At 43.8% G+C, this 17,860-nt stretch overlaps 1 protein-coding gene across 1 annotated transcript in view; it reads right to left on the bottom strand.

Moving 5' to 3' along the window:
* The window catches only part of MAP4K4 (mitogen-activated protein kinase kinase kinase kinase 4), a gene marked incomplete at its 5' end in the record, with an annotated part of 54,698 nt that overhangs the window by 21,296 nt on the left and 15,542 nt on the right, over window positions 1–17,860 (bottom strand). The window contains 12 exons of the mRNA XM_008942359.1: window positions 652–843; window positions 2,014–2,134; window positions 2,549–2,724; window positions 3,666–3,674; window positions 4,009–4,106; window positions 4,810–4,961; window positions 5,968–6,074; window positions 6,998–7,228; window positions 9,247–9,408; window positions 12,512–12,736; window positions 13,401–13,487; window positions 15,576–15,737. Of these exons, the coding sequence (XP_008940607.1) occupies window positions 652–843; window positions 2,014–2,134; window positions 2,549–2,724; window positions 3,666–3,674; window positions 4,009–4,106; window positions 4,810–4,961; window positions 5,968–6,074; window positions 6,998–7,228; window positions 9,247–9,408; window positions 12,512–12,736; window positions 13,401–13,487; window positions 15,576–15,737 (1,722 nt within the window). The remainder of the gene's footprint in view (window positions 1–651; window positions 844–2,013; window positions 2,135–2,548; window positions 2,725–3,665; window positions 3,675–4,008; window positions 4,107–4,809; window positions 4,962–5,967; window positions 6,075–6,997; window positions 7,229–9,246; window positions 9,409–12,511; window positions 12,737–13,400; window positions 13,488–15,575; window positions 15,738–17,860) is intronic.

Raw genomic sequence — 17,860 nt, 5'->3', positions numbered from 1 at the left:
AACCAGCACTGGTGGAGAACAGTCATCTGTACATAGCTGCTTCTTAGAGTACAGGCACACTTGGAAAAAAAACAAAGATTTTCCCCCATTTATTATTCCAAACCAACAATACCCCAGGCTTTTACAACCCTCCCAGGCAGCACCTGATTTGTTCACCCAGCCCACGTGTCAAGCTTTAAAGAGCAAAATCTCTCCACAGCCACTTCCTCTCCCATAGGGTGGGTTTCTACAAGCAGCTCCTCACACGTATGGAGCTGCTAGCCCAGCCTTTACTGACAAAGCCAAAAGTAACCACTAATTTTTAAGAGGAACACTGCTTGCAATTAGCCTGCTCCTGGAATCAAACAGAATTAAAAAAAATAAAAGAGTATTGGCTTGAAAATGCAGTAGTCAAGTTTAGTTTGAAACGAATGCCATGCAATTAATGACTGACTAAGAGGAAGCAAAAATAGTAAACTGGCAAGTTTGGCATGGGACTGCTCTAGAGTTAAGGGCTTCTTACACAGAACTGAAATGTGTTATTTGGGGGATGGGAACAAAGGTGACAGAAAAAAAAAGCAGGGGAGATTGGCTGGAGTTCCTTTGCGAACTAGCTACTAGGCAACGCTGCTATAGCCCTACGAAAGCAGCCAGCTGTGGTGTAAGACATACCTCATTAGTAGTTAGCTTGTCCTGGGGTGTCTGTGGGGACATGGTGGGTGTCGGCTGGCTGGAGGATGGGGAGGAGGAGGTGGAGGAAGTGGAGGAGGAATGGCTTTGCTGTAAGAGATCTGGCAAGAGGTGAATGCGACCGGCAAAGCCATTGCTCTCATGATGGCTGGCACGCTTTTTGTCAACTGTACTCTGTAGAAAAAACAGGCACACTTGTCTTGCTCAAGTGCTGCTTAAAGGTCTATATCCCTAACAACCTCTCTCCTTCTCTCCCTCACTCTCTTCCTACCTTTCAACATTTATTTATTTATATAAGCTGAAAATCCATGCCTTGATGCCTGGATGGAAAGGGAAAGTGGGCAGAGCTACTAGAATTCAGCAAATTCCCACTTCTTCTGGGAGGCAAAAGCTTCCTTCGTGGGGTTGACTTGCACAGCCAGTTCCACTCATGAACAGCAGAGTACCTGCGCCAGTAAGTCAGCCACCTCAATGAGGACAAGCACATTTTTAGGGGTGGGGTAAGACTTCTTGCCCTATTGTTTTGTTTAAAACTAACTTAAATCCTGTAGAGATATAAGTTTGGACTGTCTGGCGAATGCCTTTAGCTGACTACTTAAAACAATAAGCATGAAATCTTGATTTTCAAACCAGAGGGCTCAATTAAGAAATTGGCATTCAGTTGTGAAATTCAGAAATGCGATTACCAAGGAAACTCCTATAAGCTAGCACACTCATTAACACATGAGCTCATTTAAAAGCAGGGAGTCATTATCTTTCAGAGGCACAGGAATGCAATATTTTCAGAATCAAAGGCAACAACACAGTGCTCTAGCTCTGTCCACGTTCTCTGCCTCGACACCTATTTTGCTTCTCCACTCCCTCACACTAATTGTTGGATGAATTTGTATGTACGTGTGTGTGTGTATATTATCTGAGTGGTCTGTATGCCCTCAACTGCAGGTTCAAAACAATTTTAAAAACCCTGAATGCTGCCCCCCAGCCTCCCTCCCAGCCCCACTCCTGAGTGCCACGTTTGGTTCTATGGTAAAACTAAACTAAGTTCTTGCTCCAGGTATTTGCTCCACACACCTGAGTTTTCTACCCCCCTCTCTCACAGACTTTGAGGTACTCTGCATGGTGCTGCCATGGGTGTCACTGGAAAGCATGCAAAACAGAAGCAAGGGGTGAAGGGCTACTCTTCTCTTCGCATGCATCAAACATCTTGCTCATCTGAAATTCACTACTGCTGTGTCTCGATAATACAAACAACAAACATAATGTAGAAACAGCATGGGTGAATGAGCGAGTGGGTTAATGAGCACAGAAAAGGTGCAGCACTGCACAGGGAAGGAAAAGCAATACCTGTCGGACAATTAAGGTGCCCTCCTTAGAAGGAGTCAAGGCAGGTTCACTCTCCACATCATCATGGACAATCATGGTTTTCACTGACTCTGTTTCACCATTGCTCAAATTCAACGTTGACCTGTTTGCCGGACAAGAAATAACTGGAGTGAGATAGCAGTACCCGTGCCCTAGCTTTAGCTGCCTGCACCAAGGCACGCTCAGAATTACTTCATATTGTGACCAGAGTGGAGTATTTAAATAACTTGCCTAGAAAAGCTTCTCTATAAAAAAAAAGAAAAAAATCAGGAGTTTGTCAAACATCCCTTCTTGTTGTATTAAAAAAGGGAAAAGAGGGAAAGGACATATTAGAAGTCTACTTTTTTAAAAGATTGCCCTCAGTGTTTGAAAATGTAAACATACCAGGCTCCTATGTCTTGCTCATAAATTGTTGTAAGCTGAAAGAACTAACATACAAGCCAAAAATACCCAACGACCTTTTCTTTCAACCCCCTAAGAGGGAAAACAGAAGCAAAACACTGTTAAAAGAACTAACACTGCTCGGACATCATCTGGCCCAGAAGTAGATTCATCTGCTCCTTCTTGTTCCATATCATCATCTTCCTCATCTGTCGTCCCTGACTCCTCACTGGAGGATGAATAATCCGTTACTTTATGTGGAGGTCGCACATCCTCGACTGCTCGCAATTCCTTTGCCAATGCAGTTAAATCCTGGTGGGAGAGGGAGGAAAAAAATGATGTTGCAAGGAAGAGAGGAGAACAGTTTGCATGACAAACCCACAGGATTATTGCCGCAGTTTTCTCACTTGTCCACTGCTGTGTTTCCATAGCCCCAGCAGTATTGTTTCCTTTGATTTATTCATCCCTGATAGTTACCAAAACTCATGTTCTGATAAATTAAAGCACCAAAAGAGTCAGCCTAAGGAGGCCTTGCTGTACTGTAGAAAAATGTGCATACTCTGAACCAAAACTGTCCTGGTTGTACCTCAGTTTATTCCTTCACAGCATCTGAAGGACATACACAAGCACTTGGACCCACTCTCACACAGTGGCTGACTGTCAAGAGTCAACTTTCCTAAACTTTGCAGGTTAATAGCATCCACCACAAGAGATCTAGGCAGCAAGTTAGCAGAAAGATCCAAGGCAGAGTCACAGAGAGCTGATCTCCTTGAAAGCTTTTGACCCATTTCCAACTGCACGGATCCATGCTAAGGAGGTCACTTGAGAAGTCAGATTCATTAGCACCAGCTCAGTCACACACAACTGCCAAACAGGATGGGACAGCAGCTGCTTTTCTGTCTGCAGCTTGAACTGTGGGCAAAGCAGGTTTGCAGTCAGTGTAATCTGCTCTCAGTTGCATAGCTGTGCTTTATTTAGCTGGACAGTTTGTGGCAAATACTTCACACATTATACTATCAGAAGTAAAGGACCAAGCTTTATGTTTCTTTAAGAAAGCAGCTCTTACTGACAGATTTGGGTGCTAGTACAATATCATTAGCAAGAGAAAAAAGCTTTAAGGGAAGTTGGAAACACCATGAAAACCCACTGTGATCCCCCAGATTCAACTGGACACAGAGCCGTAATCAACCACAGCAGCAGCCAGATAAGGTCAGAAATCTTTCACAGACAATAGCAAAAGTTTAGAATCTTACCACTTCTCCCTGCACCATTCAGCCCAGCATTGGAACATTCAGGTCAAGTGCACGATCATTGGTCCAGCCCCAGGAAGGAAGCACAGGAGTGAAAGAGAGAAAGGCAAAGGTTAGGAAGGAAGACCAGAGAGCAGAAATCGATTCCGGAAACAGAGCAGATTCTAAGGTTTAAGTGACTGTGACGTGTGCAGGCAACTGCAGAACCCAAGACATGCTGCTGGGCCCACAGGTACAAACTCTAGCTGAAGTTCACCCCCAATGGCACCGTGAAAGGAAACTCACACTGGACTTTTTCTGGGCCTACCTGAAAGAGAGGGGAGACGGGAAAGCGGATGCAACTTACAGCAGGCTTGACAGGTCTGAAGACTTCCTTCTTCTCTTCAGGTTTTTTAGGTGCACTTTCCTGTCGCTGTGATGGCGAACCCTCCGACTTGGATGATGCTGCACGTGTCAAGACCCCAAAGGAACACAGAACAGAACAGATTAAGCAGGAAGCTAAAACATGTTTTCTTACTTTGGTTTGGAGTGGGGAGGAGCGGTGAGAAGACCATCAAGTGGTGCCTCATAGCAAGACTTAAGTTTCACCAGATCACTATTACATTGCCCCTGAAGGACTATACAAAAGAAACCATTGTAAGCTGTAATCTGTATAGGTGCAGCTGACCTAGGACTGGAGTCAAAGTAAACTGTCACACAGCTGTAAATCAAAAAAGGGCAACTCAAGTGTGGCCACAAGCTGTAAAGCCTGCATCAGCATCCAATGTAGCCCAGTTGAGGCCTGTCCATAGCAGGCTGCACACCATCAACAGCCACCAAGGTGACAGGCAAGAAGCATCAGAACGTGCCCTTGCACAGATGAGGAAGGGAGCTGTGAGAACATGGAGACTGGGCTGTTTGCACATAGGAAAATGCAGCAGTGACTGGGTGTGAAGCAAAGAACAATTAAATACTTTCATTACACTTTCTGCACCCACTGCCTTCCCTAAGCAAGGATGTACAGCTGAAGGGTACTGGGAGCTAACCTTTCTTTGATACTTGACGCTCAAAGGTTCCCCAGTGAGGGTTATCAACGTTCATTATTGAGTGTTTCACAACTTAGTCAATTCAGAAAAGTGGCATTAGGAAAGGTGGGGGGAGGACTTACATCTCATCCGGAACCTCTCTCCAGACCCACTCTGAGAGCCAGGGTGGGAGCCAGGCTGTGAGCCAGAGTTGCTTGAACCTGAAGAACTGCCGCTGCCCGGCCTCGGTACGAGCTTCTCCACCCTTTCCCACAGCAGGCGAGGCTCTATATTGCTGCATCAGGGGAGGGAAGAAAGCTTCCATCACACACTTGGGTTTCACATCCCTGTCTCTAAACTCAAACATCAGCTCTCCCTCAGTGTTTTGCTAATAACTCATCTGAAAGAGCACATAACACAAAGGTGAAGGCATCAGTGATAATTCACAACTCAGGCAGTGGCTCCCTTTGAAATACCTGGTACCTTATTTAGGATGGTAAAAACAAAACAAAACAAGACAAAGCAAAGCAAAGCCAAACAAAACAACACAACACAAAAAACCACCCATGTTTAGGTGAGTGTAAGCTATTCTTTTTCTTTGGAACTGGCTACCTGTCATTCTTACCTATCTAATCTGAAGCAGACAGTTCTCTGAGCCTGCATGCAGCAGGTTTAAAATCAGCTCGGAAGTGCCCTGGCCACCCTCTCAGTCAGACAGACAGACAGACATCACTGCCTGTCCCTCTCAGAATGCCCTCACCCCTGCCTAGTGAGCCACTTCCATAGTGGTCTGCCCATGTTGCCCTGCTGAGCTCTGGAGGCAGCCCATTTCTCCCCCTTCCTGACCTCAGATGCCCTGTGTCACCACTCATGGATGCTTTTCCCCCTCCAAAAAAGCCTGGTTCTGGCTGAGAGGCCAGAAGGTTTCTGAGACCTCATCACTTTAGATTTTGCAAACACTTCTGCTGCCAGTAATCCCCACAGTACACCCAACATGATCTGTTGCACCAAAAGGCAAGATACTCATGAATGGCCATATTTTTTCAGAAATCTGAAGCATATTTTGAAATTATTGCCAAAGTTACAAGGCAGGCAACTCACAGGAGGAGAGGGAAGAAGAAATTTTGCCAGTATCTGTTGGCAGATGTGCTATATGAAGGGAAATTAATATTAATCATTACTGAAAAGGAATCTAAATTCATCTTCCTTTCATGTAAACAAACAATGCCGAAAGGTCTCTGGCTTCCCATGAGCCTCCTCTTTCCAGTTCAAAACAGGTGGGGACACGTAGGCTTACAAACCTGGTAGAGTTCCTTTGACCTGCTTGGTTATTTTGCTGCCCACTGCCCTGCAGTGGAGAATCCCGGCGGGACAGGACCGGTGAGCGGGACGTCGTTCTCACAGGTACCTTGAGAGAAAACAGGTTGTTAAACCCATGGAGAGGAGGAAGATTAAACTTCTCCTGCTACAGGAGACGTTTAACTTCTTAACTTTAACAGCACATAATTCTAAGGCCGAGCTAGCATCAATGACCAAAAGCAATAAACAAACATCCACAAAACCAAGAGCCTTAGCTGGGATGCTGTTCAGATTTTGAAGAGAACTCAAAGTTTAGTCTGAACGTTAAGTACTGCTTAATAGCTACCACACGAACACAAACACACCCTGCTACCCTCCAACTACTGAGACACTTAAATAGAATATGGCATTTTGACTGAAGCAGGGGAGGCACAAAGCAATTTGCTGAAACAGCATGAGAATTAGGAGAAAAAAGCTCGGGGGAACCAAACAAATGCCTGGGAATGGATCAGCAGAAGGCAAAGACTGGTGGGGGAGCAAGAATATACTCAGAAGAAGCAAATCCCAGTGGATGGGAAGTGGGGGGTGAGAGGGGAAGGGGAGGAGGAAATATATTGAATGTTTCCTTTTTGTTCAGTTCCATCTCAATTTTAAATATGCGTATGATTCATAGTTTGGGTTGCTAACAGATGAAGAGGAAAATTAACTCTGAGCAATAACCTCAGGGATATTTTAAATTCTTTCCTGAATATGGTAATGATTTGTTAACTTTGCATAATAAATCGTCTCTCTGAAATAGCTGCATTCTATAAATAATTGCCAATTTTATATGAAGCTTCAATATTGTGCTTAAGGTTGATTATCATTAACCCATTGACTGAACACCTACATTATAATCTGCCTTCCAAAATACTGTTACCAGTGCTGGCACAAGGGCACGGCCTTCCCAGTGCCCAGGTTATCACATCCTTAAAAAAATAATAATTCATAATTAAAAAAAAAATAGCACACATCTGTCTTTCTACTCCTTACCCTTGGAGGCACCTCGTCACTGTCTGATCTAGCCCAAGCCTTTTGGGTGGGGTCGGGTACCTCCGACTTAGAGTCAGAACTCTGACTTAGCACTTCACTGCGTGAAGGTGGATATGGGTCCTGGGAACGAAGATGGTGATGAGCAAATTTGGGAGAAGGGTCACTGAAGGAATGGGATCGCGAGACAGGGGAAACATTGTTCTTGAGAGATGCCAGATGGGACCACTGTACCTTACAAGAAAACAAAACATAAAACATTCAATGCGCTCAGTATAACTGGCTTTCCAATTAACACAGAATAAAGGCAGGTGGGGCGGGCAGAGACAAATTGGTTATGGCATTAGGTAAGCGTGGGGTGGAATCAATGCACTTCAAAGCAAGGCAAGCACCCAAAGAACGTAACAGACTTCAAATGCAGCACATCGGCGTGTTTTGGTGAGACGAGCTCTCCACATACACATATACTGGTGCCCAGAAGAAAAGGGGTCTCATATCTGCACCATGAGCCCGAGACCAAAGGCCACTCAAGACAGAGGTCGCCTTCCACCCCTCGGTCTCCAGTGGGCTTTGGTCAGGTCTCATGGCAGCAGTGGTGGGCTGGGAAGTTTGAAGTGGGTATCCAATTGAAGAAACACAAAATTCAAGAACGCTGTAAAATGTGCAGACTGACAGACAGTCACGTTACCTAATGAACTCAGGAACCAGATACAGTTCCAAACGTTTGGAGAAAGACCATAACACAAAAGCCTTTATTCCTTCACAGTCATTGCAATATATATAAAAAAAGCCATAATATATATTGTCTATAGTATACATATGTACAACGCATATTATACTTACACCATATATGTACCATGTACTGTACATATATACATATTTATACACAAATTAAGCACACATGTACACGCACACATACTCCATTACACGTACTGAAAGAAGGCACAACAGTGACTCCAGAGTTAGAACTCCATTGGGATGGGATTTCCACTGAAATCCACACTGACCCTTCAGCCTACTCCCTCCTGGTGCATAAATCTGTGTTTCAGAGTTAATTTCTGAAACTAAGGAGAAGGCAAGGTCGTAACTGAGGAACACACAGTTTTCACACTAGTAATTAAGCAAAATTTTGCTTTCAGTCTGAGTTTCAGTAGACTGGTTGTATTTGTTTTTATATGATTATTATTTCCTCAATTTTAATACACACAGCTGCTGAAGAGCCTGATTATCCCTAATAGGAGTGGAAGACCCAGACTTTTTAAAAGTAACTGGCACAGAGAGCATGAAGATACAAGTCCAATATTTTGAAATAGTCATAGAGGTTTGAATCAAATCCAGGAATTAATGAGTAAGAGATGAAGTTCTGTCCCGATTTCTCCCACTCTCCCGTCTGCTCAAATTCTCCTGTTGCCCAAATGAGTTTCAATACCTAGTCACAGTCAGGGACGGTTTTAGCTTACACTGTCATCAACAGACTTAATTTGGGAGAAGAAAATTCTGCATGGAAACAGAGGGACTGAAGGCAGAACTATGCAGTTTAATTTAGCATATCTAAATAGCTCAGAATTTATGGGCTATGCATCTAAATTTTAGACAAAGGTTACTTTTTAAATCTATGCTGTTATTCCTGTCAGATATGGATGCCAAGATTTGGAGACTCTTCAATAGCTAACAACAGAACTACACCAGCCTTGCAGCTCAGTGTTTTCAACCTCCTTTTGATTTTTCAGGGGTAGTACTGAGCTCCTTTTAGCAACTGCAGGCTTACTGACAACAAACTTGCTTTTCTTAGTCATGTTTTGTAAATCTATTTGAAGTATTGCTCATAGTATTAAAAACCACTTGTTTAGTTAGCAAGAATTTAAAAAGGCAAGCAAGCTCACTTCTTTCCTGAGTATTCTCTTTGGTAGTAAATATCTTGCACAGATCAAATTCAGAACTGTAAAAGTGTATTGCAACTGTCACCAGTGTTTAGACAAACATTCCACTACTGCACAGATAATAACAGAATGAAGCAGTTCTAATATTAAAAAAAAAAAAAAAAAAAAAAAACTACCAAACCCACAAATCCATCAGCTTATCAATAAAATAAGCACAGCCAGACCAAGTGAAGGTCTGTTGGATAAGCTGCTTTGTGTAACTGCTACCCTTTACATAAGACTTTCTAAGTGCCAAGATCTGCAAATCTAAAGGGAACATGTTGGGACTTCTGCACTTCCCCCAGGCTCACCAAGATTTTTCTGGGCACTTACCTGAGGCTCCATTGGCCTCTGCAGGGCAGGCTGAGCAGGTTCTGAGTTTCCATTGGAAAAGGACTCTGATCTTGAAGGCACTGGTGGCTCCAACACTTTGCCCATCTGTTTAGACTGTGCTTCAGGGGAGCCCTGATTAGTTTTTCTAAATCTTTCCTCCACCTAAGGAGGAAATAAAGGGAGGTTAAGCCTGGAGTCAACAAAACCAATTGACAGTAGATGTATGAAGGTGAGTACAACCATTCCTTTACCATAAAGAAAATGAATGTATTTGGGGCTTAACAGGACTTCTTCCTTACCACTTTCACCAGCACTGTAAAACACAGTGAACTACACCAAAGTGGCCAGTATGCCAACACAGAAAATCCATACTAGGAAGAGAGGATACAGCAGGCAGTAAGATGTGAACCGGCAGGATGAAAGGTCATTATGGGACTTCTTTCTGCCTAGTTACTACCCATCAGCATTTTTCTCACAGACAATAAAAGGGATGTAAGGAAACCGAAAGAATTTTACAATATAAAAGTACATTTCCCATTGATCCCTTACTCCAGTTACCCACCTTACTCAACCAATGGTATTTGATTATCTGCTTTCCTGTGCCTGTCTCTTCGGCACTGCAAGAAGAGATGCTTCTCTACCTGGTAATGCTGGAGGCTCTTTGGCTTTAGGTACAAAATTCTAGGCCTGGTCATCCTCTCTTTTGTCAGACAGTCCCAACACCACCTCACAGGCTGCAGAGAACAGCTCCAGCAGCTTGTTTCTTGTTCTTAGAGAGGTGTAGAAGTGATCATACACTGATCTCGAGAGCTTGTCAAGGGGAAGACTAAATCAGAAGAACATCAAATGAGGTCCTCCTACAGAAACATCACATCTTCCAAGGCCTTGCCATTGCAAACAAAGCAAGAGGTGTGAAGGGCAAGAGAAGGAGGGAGGCAGAAAGGAAATATGGTCCCATTTCCTACTACAGTCTGTTGCTGGAACCAAGGCAACACGTGCATTTTTGCCAGGGGAGTTGCCTCTGAGGAAGATTAAACTTCCAGCATTTTATCAAAATGTCAAAGAAAGATCCAACTGGCAGCTTTGTTTGATTACATTTGTTGAGTTTCTGTTCACAAGATTTGCTTTAATCCTTGTGCCTGGACCACAAAACCAGTATTGAGGTGGACTCCTAATTGTTCCCTTGCAGTGGTGGTCTGGAGAGACTGTCTGATCATATACCCACGTCAGAAGACAGAAGCAAGTTTCCAGGACTCCTCAGCTGGGCTGCTTTACAAACCCAGCCTGCCTCTGCTTTCCAAAATTTGAGGACAGTAGCAGTTTACCTATGGGAACAAGCAGACAAGCTTCTGCCAGGTCTACACAAAATACACCATGTCTTGGGAAGTACAACAATAATGGAAGCAAGCATCTTCACCATACAATCACTTTCATCACCGTGTTCAGCTTCACAGAGCCACCCTTTAAAGTTTAAAAAACAGGCCAGGCTCCTTGTTATGAATAGAACAAGGAAAAGCCCCAAGTCCTTCTGCCTGAAGGAACAGGCTTTCATGTCTGTAGCTGTAGATGATAGGAGGTTTCTTCCACAAATCACATGAAGTACATGAGCCACATGTCCTTAAAACTAGGCAAGAAGTAGGAAGGAGATAGCGAGTGCATCCCTGGACAGAAACAGGCCCTGATCCAGTCATCTGACTGTCTGGACCAGAAAATGATATTAAGCCTCATTTTGCTCTGAGCACCCTGCTGTTTCCCAGAGCCAATCTTAGAAGTACTTTTCCTTATATCCTCATTGCTATTACAATGGGAAAAAAACCCAAACAATCACCATTAGAGTTTGCCAGAGAAGGGAAGTCAGTCCACTTTGGCTCATCATCTCCACAGACGGAGACTTTCTCTAGAGAGCAGTACACAACACTCACTCCAGTTCACTATTTTACGTCAAGAATGACAGAGTTAATGCCTGCTGTAAGATTAACTGCTGTCACTGCCAGGCACCAAGGTGCTACGGCTATACCTCAGACACACTTTTTAAAAAGAATATTACACAGCAGTCTTTGGGAAGATGTGACTGCTAACACAATTCTTCTGTGCCTTCACTTTACTCCTTCTAGCTAGAGCAACTACAGAAGAAAAAGACTGCAACGGAAAAATAGCCGAGTCATCTGTTCTGCTCAGGGATGTAACACTTTGAATCTTCAGGAGTTTCTCTCCTTTCCAACTCTGAAGGGAAAACGGGACATTTTCCATCAAGAGGAATGGATGAGATAGCACAGACAGGGTTTATGAAGAGAAAGCATCCACAAGAAAATGAGTTTGTGCTCACCAAGCCCAGACAGCAATAGTTCAAAGGCAATGAAGCACTACTGGACAAAGGTGAACTGAAAGCTGTTTTATCATGGTCAACAGTCCCAAGGATCTTTTTGTTCTTGTTCCAAAATGTATCTGCCTAGTTCCCACATGCTGGTGATGAATGTCATAAAGAGCTCTGACCGGTATTGGTTTGCCCAGTCTAGTGGTTTGTGGGTAGTATGGTGCTTATGGGAAACAGAATAAGATCACTGAAAGAGAGCCAAGTATGCATCAGAGGCAATTAGTTGCTTAGCAGTGTTACCCATGGACCAGTGAAGACAGGGGACTTCTGAAATTAACAGCACCCTGATGATTCCAGATTGGCTTGTGGGTGCCTGAAGTCCAAGAAGGCACCACCACAGAGTTCCATAAGAGCAGGATGTGATCTCAGAAGAGATTATTTAACACTTCAAAAATGAAACTAATGAAATTCAGGTTTGTGTTCACAAGGAAATTTCCAAGACCATGAGTTAACACACTAAATGTGTAACGAGGTGCTGTGTGCAAGCATCCCTCATACATTACTCCTTTCCAACTGCCTCCCAATTTCCAACCACTGGTACTTGCCAGAGGCACAGACTACCAACAGCACCAATGCTTCCTATGAAAACATGTCTGCAGTGCAGATGAAATCAAGTTTCTGATATGATGCTTCCTAAACCATGTCCCTTCAGTCTGCAGCCTACCAGAATAGCCCGTTATACTTCAAAACTCTCAACTCCCAACGACTGCAGAAGTACTCAGAAGTAGCCCTCAGGTTTGGAAACCAGTGGCCAGTATTTTAAAATACTCTGTCCCTTCTGAGTGATGCTTTGGGCTCTGACTGTACTGCAGCAGAACCACCGTCATGATGACACCAAAAGGAAGGGGCAGAGAAGCAGGTAGCAGACTCCTGCCCACAGGCAGGACTTACCTCACGCGCTCTCTCAGCAGGCTCATAGTGGGATTTTGGCTCAGGGGTGTGATAGCTTTGCTTATTTCTTTCTTGCTGCTGCTGCTGCTGCTGCTGTTGCTGCTGCTGCTGCTGCTGCCTCCTGTGGTCATGCTGCAGTGACAGGAGGTAGGCTTGCTCCTGCTGCAACTGGCGCTGGAGTCGCTCTGCCTGCCGGTGCTCCTCCATCTCTCGCCATCTGTATTCCTTTGAGAGAACGTGGCAGGAATTCAAGACATGACATGGACTGCATGGTGGACCTGTCCCTATCCATCCCGTTAAAAATGCATCTTTCTGGTTGCTGCTGCTTTTCTCTTTTTTTTTGGTTTATTTCATTGTTAAAATGTAACCAAGAGTTAAGTTAGACCAATATGGCACGTGTCTCGTGTTGGGAAAGTTGAGTGTACTGCTAAGCTTGACATGATTGGAGAGTTATGTCAAAACTGATTTTTGTTAAAGAAAAAAAAGTGTTATTTATACTAAATCCAGTGTAAAGTTCATAAAACAACGAATTAGACCAACACTAGGCCATTGTATCCTGGGGTGGATTTACATATCATGTGTGCTTTTGATCTGCAGCATAAGCACTCTAGTTCTTCACTGAATGCCAAGGTCTGTTCAGAAACTCGACCACCACACCAGAACTGTTCCACTTTAACATAAAGCCTCCTCTTACTGCCCAGAAAGCAGTGTGACCATACAGCACTTGTCATATGTGCCTGTCAGCCCACGACGCTGGCATAAATGGCCTTTTAATCAAGCTCCTTTGTTCTCATACTGTCAGTGCAGCTGTGCCCAACTGAGGGAAGCCTAGGACTGGCCGGATAAATGGATCCTATAGCTACTGAACAAAACAGATACAGTGCTTTACCAGTAACATGGCCTGCTCCTGGAGCAGCTGCTGCTGTAGAATTTCCAAGTGCCGCTGCTCCTCTTCTAGCTGTCGCCTGATATACTCCTGTCACATAGAAATTACCCAGCAATAAATTTATTCAAAAGGAATGCATCAGAACCCCCTGGGTGGAACACCACACGCTACTTCCCCAGTTCAGCTTTAACAAGAAACACACTTCAGGATGGATTAGTGCCTGCAGAACAATTTAGGAAGCCCTGCCTCCTGAGCATCAGATTTTGGCCCCTTCTGTTCTGCAATTTGCACTCCTGCAAATGTTGCCGGCACGGGCCAGAGCTCGTTCACGTATTTTGGAAGTGGTTTCAAGAAGCAGCAAAATGCACTTGAAGGTTTTGGAAAGTTAAAACACAGCAAGTCTGACTCAACACAGCCAATACAAAGTCACATGCAAGTCGTATTAAACATTAGTTTGTTGCACTGGTGCGATGAACTGTTAGCAACAGCTAGAGCCAGGCGTAGTGTAGGCAGAGCTGGAGGAGCTCTGCCGAGTGCAGCTGGGACCTGCCCTGCCGTCTCCCCTGCCACCCTCACCAGAAGCCTCTCTGCGCAGACGCTGCCAGCCTTGCTGAATTATGTGATGGTTATGACACAAACAACATCCACCAGGGAACAGGAATCAGACCAAACTCGCTCGCTCCCCTGACCTCGCCACCTCCTCGCCTGCAGCCTCGCCAGGCCGAGAGCTTTACCCGCTGCTGCTTCACCTGACCCCCTGGAAGAACTCAAACTCTGAAGCACCAAACCCAAGCTGGTAACATCCTATCATGCAATTAATGGAAGTATGTAACATGTGCATGCGCACACACACAAGCACACGCACACGTTTACAGTGTATGCATAAAGAAATTAATGGATCAGTGATACTGTGATGGGAGCTCTAGAAAATCAGTGACAGACTGATGAGATACACTATACCCTTGTTATGCACATAGGCTGAGCCATAGTTTGGGTTAGCAAAAAGTCTAACAGGGGGCATGTCTTTTCTTCTAAAAAAACAAATAATAATTCAGAGTGGTACAGCTTGGCCACATCAATTAATTATTTGTCATTATTGGCACTGTGCGTAATCAGCATTTCAATAGTTTAAAAAGCAGCTGGGGGAATACCCGGTGTCTGCCCAAAAGCAAACTGCTGTGCTGTAATTAGACATTTTCCATATATTTATTCCCATTGATTAGTCTTCTCTCCTTTTGACTCAAAAATCTTTGAAATATGTACAAACACAATAAAATTCCCCAGTAACATGATAATCAATGATCTCAAATACAATGACTTTACATAAAATTAAGGTATATCGAGCCAAAATCAGCATTCCTGAAGTTAATGGAAAATTTACAGTCAGCCTCTAGGACAGCAGTTTTGGCCCTTTATTTGGGATCAGTATTTCGCAGTACATGCACAGTAATTATCACCCTGATTATCACCCTGATTAGAGTTTTTAAAGCATTTTAAAACATGCACATTTCATGCATAAATACGGCAGCTGAATTTCACAGTTTAAAAGGTTTCTCACCTGTATTTTCAATGCATTAAGGGCGCACTGACACAACTTAAAGATATTTACTTGCTGCCTCAGCTGGCATACATTATTAAAGCTGGTTTTAAATAGAGTAAGAGAGGGAGGTTACACATTTAAATTTTAGGAAGGAAAACCCTCTGCAGCTCAAAGGTTCCATCTCAATTCAAAATATTCTAAGTTTATGACGAGCCTCTGACCCATTCTGGGTGCCAGCAGCTGACACACCACAGCACTGCACTTCTCTGGGAGGCCTTCGGAACAGGGGCATGTCCTGCAAGAACCACTGATCCAGCAAGACAAGCCCAGAAACGATTTTCAGCCCCAGTGATGATTTTGCCAATTCTGATGCGTTTTAGCCAAGCCCAGGGGCACGAGCTGGATTTAGAATGAATATGGCAAGAAGACGTCTTTTTCTGAGGGAATATTGAGGCTGCCAGGATTTTCCATAAAGCCCTGTGATCTATGTTAGTGAGCTTGCTGTCGGAGACAACAAAGATGAAGGGGTCAGCGTTAGGTTGCCTCTAAGCTGCTTTAGGCTTACTGATTTTTCAAAAATCAAATTAGAATTTAATAGAAACAAACCTATTGGGCATATATCTGTAACATGGACTCACCTGCTCCCTTTCTACCCTCCTCTTTTCCTCCTCTGCTCTTCTCCTCTCTTCCTCTTCCTTACGCCTCCTCTCCATTTCTTCCAGCCGTCTTTTTTCTTCCTGTTCTCTCCGCCTTTGCTCACGCTCTTGTTGCCTTCGAGCTTCCCGTTCTCTTCTTTGTTGCTACAAAAAGTGAAAAGAAACCACAAAGTTTTACTTTTGTTGTTATCAAAGAAAGAGGTGGGGTTGTTTTCTACTGTGAAGAGAGGGATTTACCAGGACTGGCAAGCTCTGCAACTGGGTGACAAAACATTTTATGCAAGTGTTCCACCAGGAAACTAGCTCGTACCCAGCACACAACTATCCCTAACAGCTGCCTCACTTACTCTCTCTGGTTTCTTCATGCACACACACAAAGTCACGTACCATACTCCTGACAACCGAGGTGTGGGAGCTCACTGCTGCTCTTCAAGAGAGGCTCACTCTGCTATCTCAGCCTTTGAACACTGCTGAACTCAAATCTCAATCACAGTGACAATTTTCTGGACTTCAACATGTTATCTAAACGCTGCCAGAAGGCAATTATCAGGCCCACTGTAACAGCTAAAACTCAAATGACAACTACCTGAGCTTTTGGTAAGCAGCTTCTCTCTTAACACAATTCATGGTCTGCTAAGAATTCGGTGGTGTTGGCCCAACAACCACGTCAATTCAGCGCATTGCCCAAAACTTTGCCTAGGAGAGAAGGAAGGCTGACCAACAGCACCTCAGCCCCTCCCAGAACATCAAAAGCACCTATATGTAAAAGAGGAAAAATGGCTGAGCTAAGCGTTTCCACTTACACAGATAAGCTTCCACACATGACCCAACACCAAACCAGTGTTGATAAGTCTGCGTGAGTCTGGAAAGAACCTGGAGAACAGCTCCAGAAAGCACAAACTGACTAATTTATGTCTACAGAGCACCACGTATGACTTCAGAGGAGACATTTTAAATGCCCATGCAGTCGTGACCAACTCTTCCTGCACTTCTACAGAAGCAGCCAGTTACTCCACCTACCTCGAAGTCTCATGCAGCCTCCCACAACTGCTTAAGTGTCAAAAGACCCAGCTGTCTTCTGTTTAACCATCAACTGGGAACCTCTCTACAACATTTACTTCCATTACAGATTTCTGTAATACGCTGAAAAATTATAGAAGAAATTTAAACCAAAAAAAAGCACACTCAAATTTAACCCCAAGAACAGACGTAAAATCTACACTGGTTATTCCTTTTCACATTTAGGTTAAGGATAATATTATCACCAATTTCTGTTGAAGTAAAGCGGCCACAGATCTGCCAGCCTTAAGGCACTCCAAGTAGTCTTGCAAGAGCACTCAGACTAAGCTTTTATTTGGGTTCACAAATCCAGTTACTGGTGTGCGTTTCATAGCTGTGCTCAACCAAACAAGCCAAGACCAATCTACATTCCCTGTGTTACTTAACAGGATGAACTTTCTCTGCTCAGCACATTATCCTGCATGAATGTGAAGTAACTGAAAGCTCAATGGCCTTCTCCATCTTCTGGAATTGACACCAATATGACAGTGGAGAAGAAACACTGGGGTGAAAAAATGACAGCAAATAATTAGCAATGTTTACATAAAACAGGCTGCTTTCTGATTCTTTTTAACTAGCTTCAGTTTTGCGAGAGATGCAACTTTCTTGAAGACCACTGTTCAAATACAGAGTGGGTACTTTGTAACTATGATGCCTTCATAGCCTGTGACACCAACCTGGAAAAACTACCACCTTCCTGTGCCACAAGACATAAGCTCTTCTGTCCCCCACATTTTCTGTATCCTCCCAGAAACACAGCTTCCTTGCTCTTACATCTTGTCTTCTAACTAAATCCATCTACCAGCCTTTTCTCTCTTGCTTAAGCGAGCTCTCTTCAGTGAATGCAGATATAAAAATAGCCCAAGTGCTGCAAGGCAGCTACAGCATGCAGTGCATTTCATAGGTTTCACTGCTTTGTCTCCTTCATTTCTTAAGCACTCTAAAAGGATTAAGTAGGCACTTTTATTTCTGAATATACGCATCTGTGTCAAACAATTTCTATATTTAAGTCAATAGATTCAGGTGCTCCTTGGCTAATCAAGTCTGACAGGCTCTTTGTTTAAGAAAACTAAGATGTGAAGTACAGTAATTCTGCTGCCCTGAGGATGCAAGAGACAGCACACTGCTGACTGGTTAATATGTACATTTATCAACTCAAGCACTTCTAAAACATATGAAGCCTGTCTGTCTAACAATATTCTGTTGAC

This window comes from Merops nubicus, unplaced genomic scaffold (assembly GCF_000691845.1).
Source record: "Merops nubicus isolate BGI_N331 unplaced genomic scaffold, ASM69184v1 scaffold27216, whole genome shotgun sequence".
NCBI classification, from domain to species: domain Eukaryota; kingdom Metazoa; phylum Chordata; class Aves; order Coraciiformes; family Meropidae; genus Merops; species Merops nubicus.
Note: the sequence above shows the minus strand (reverse complement) of the source record. Positions and strands in the feature narration are given on the sequence as shown.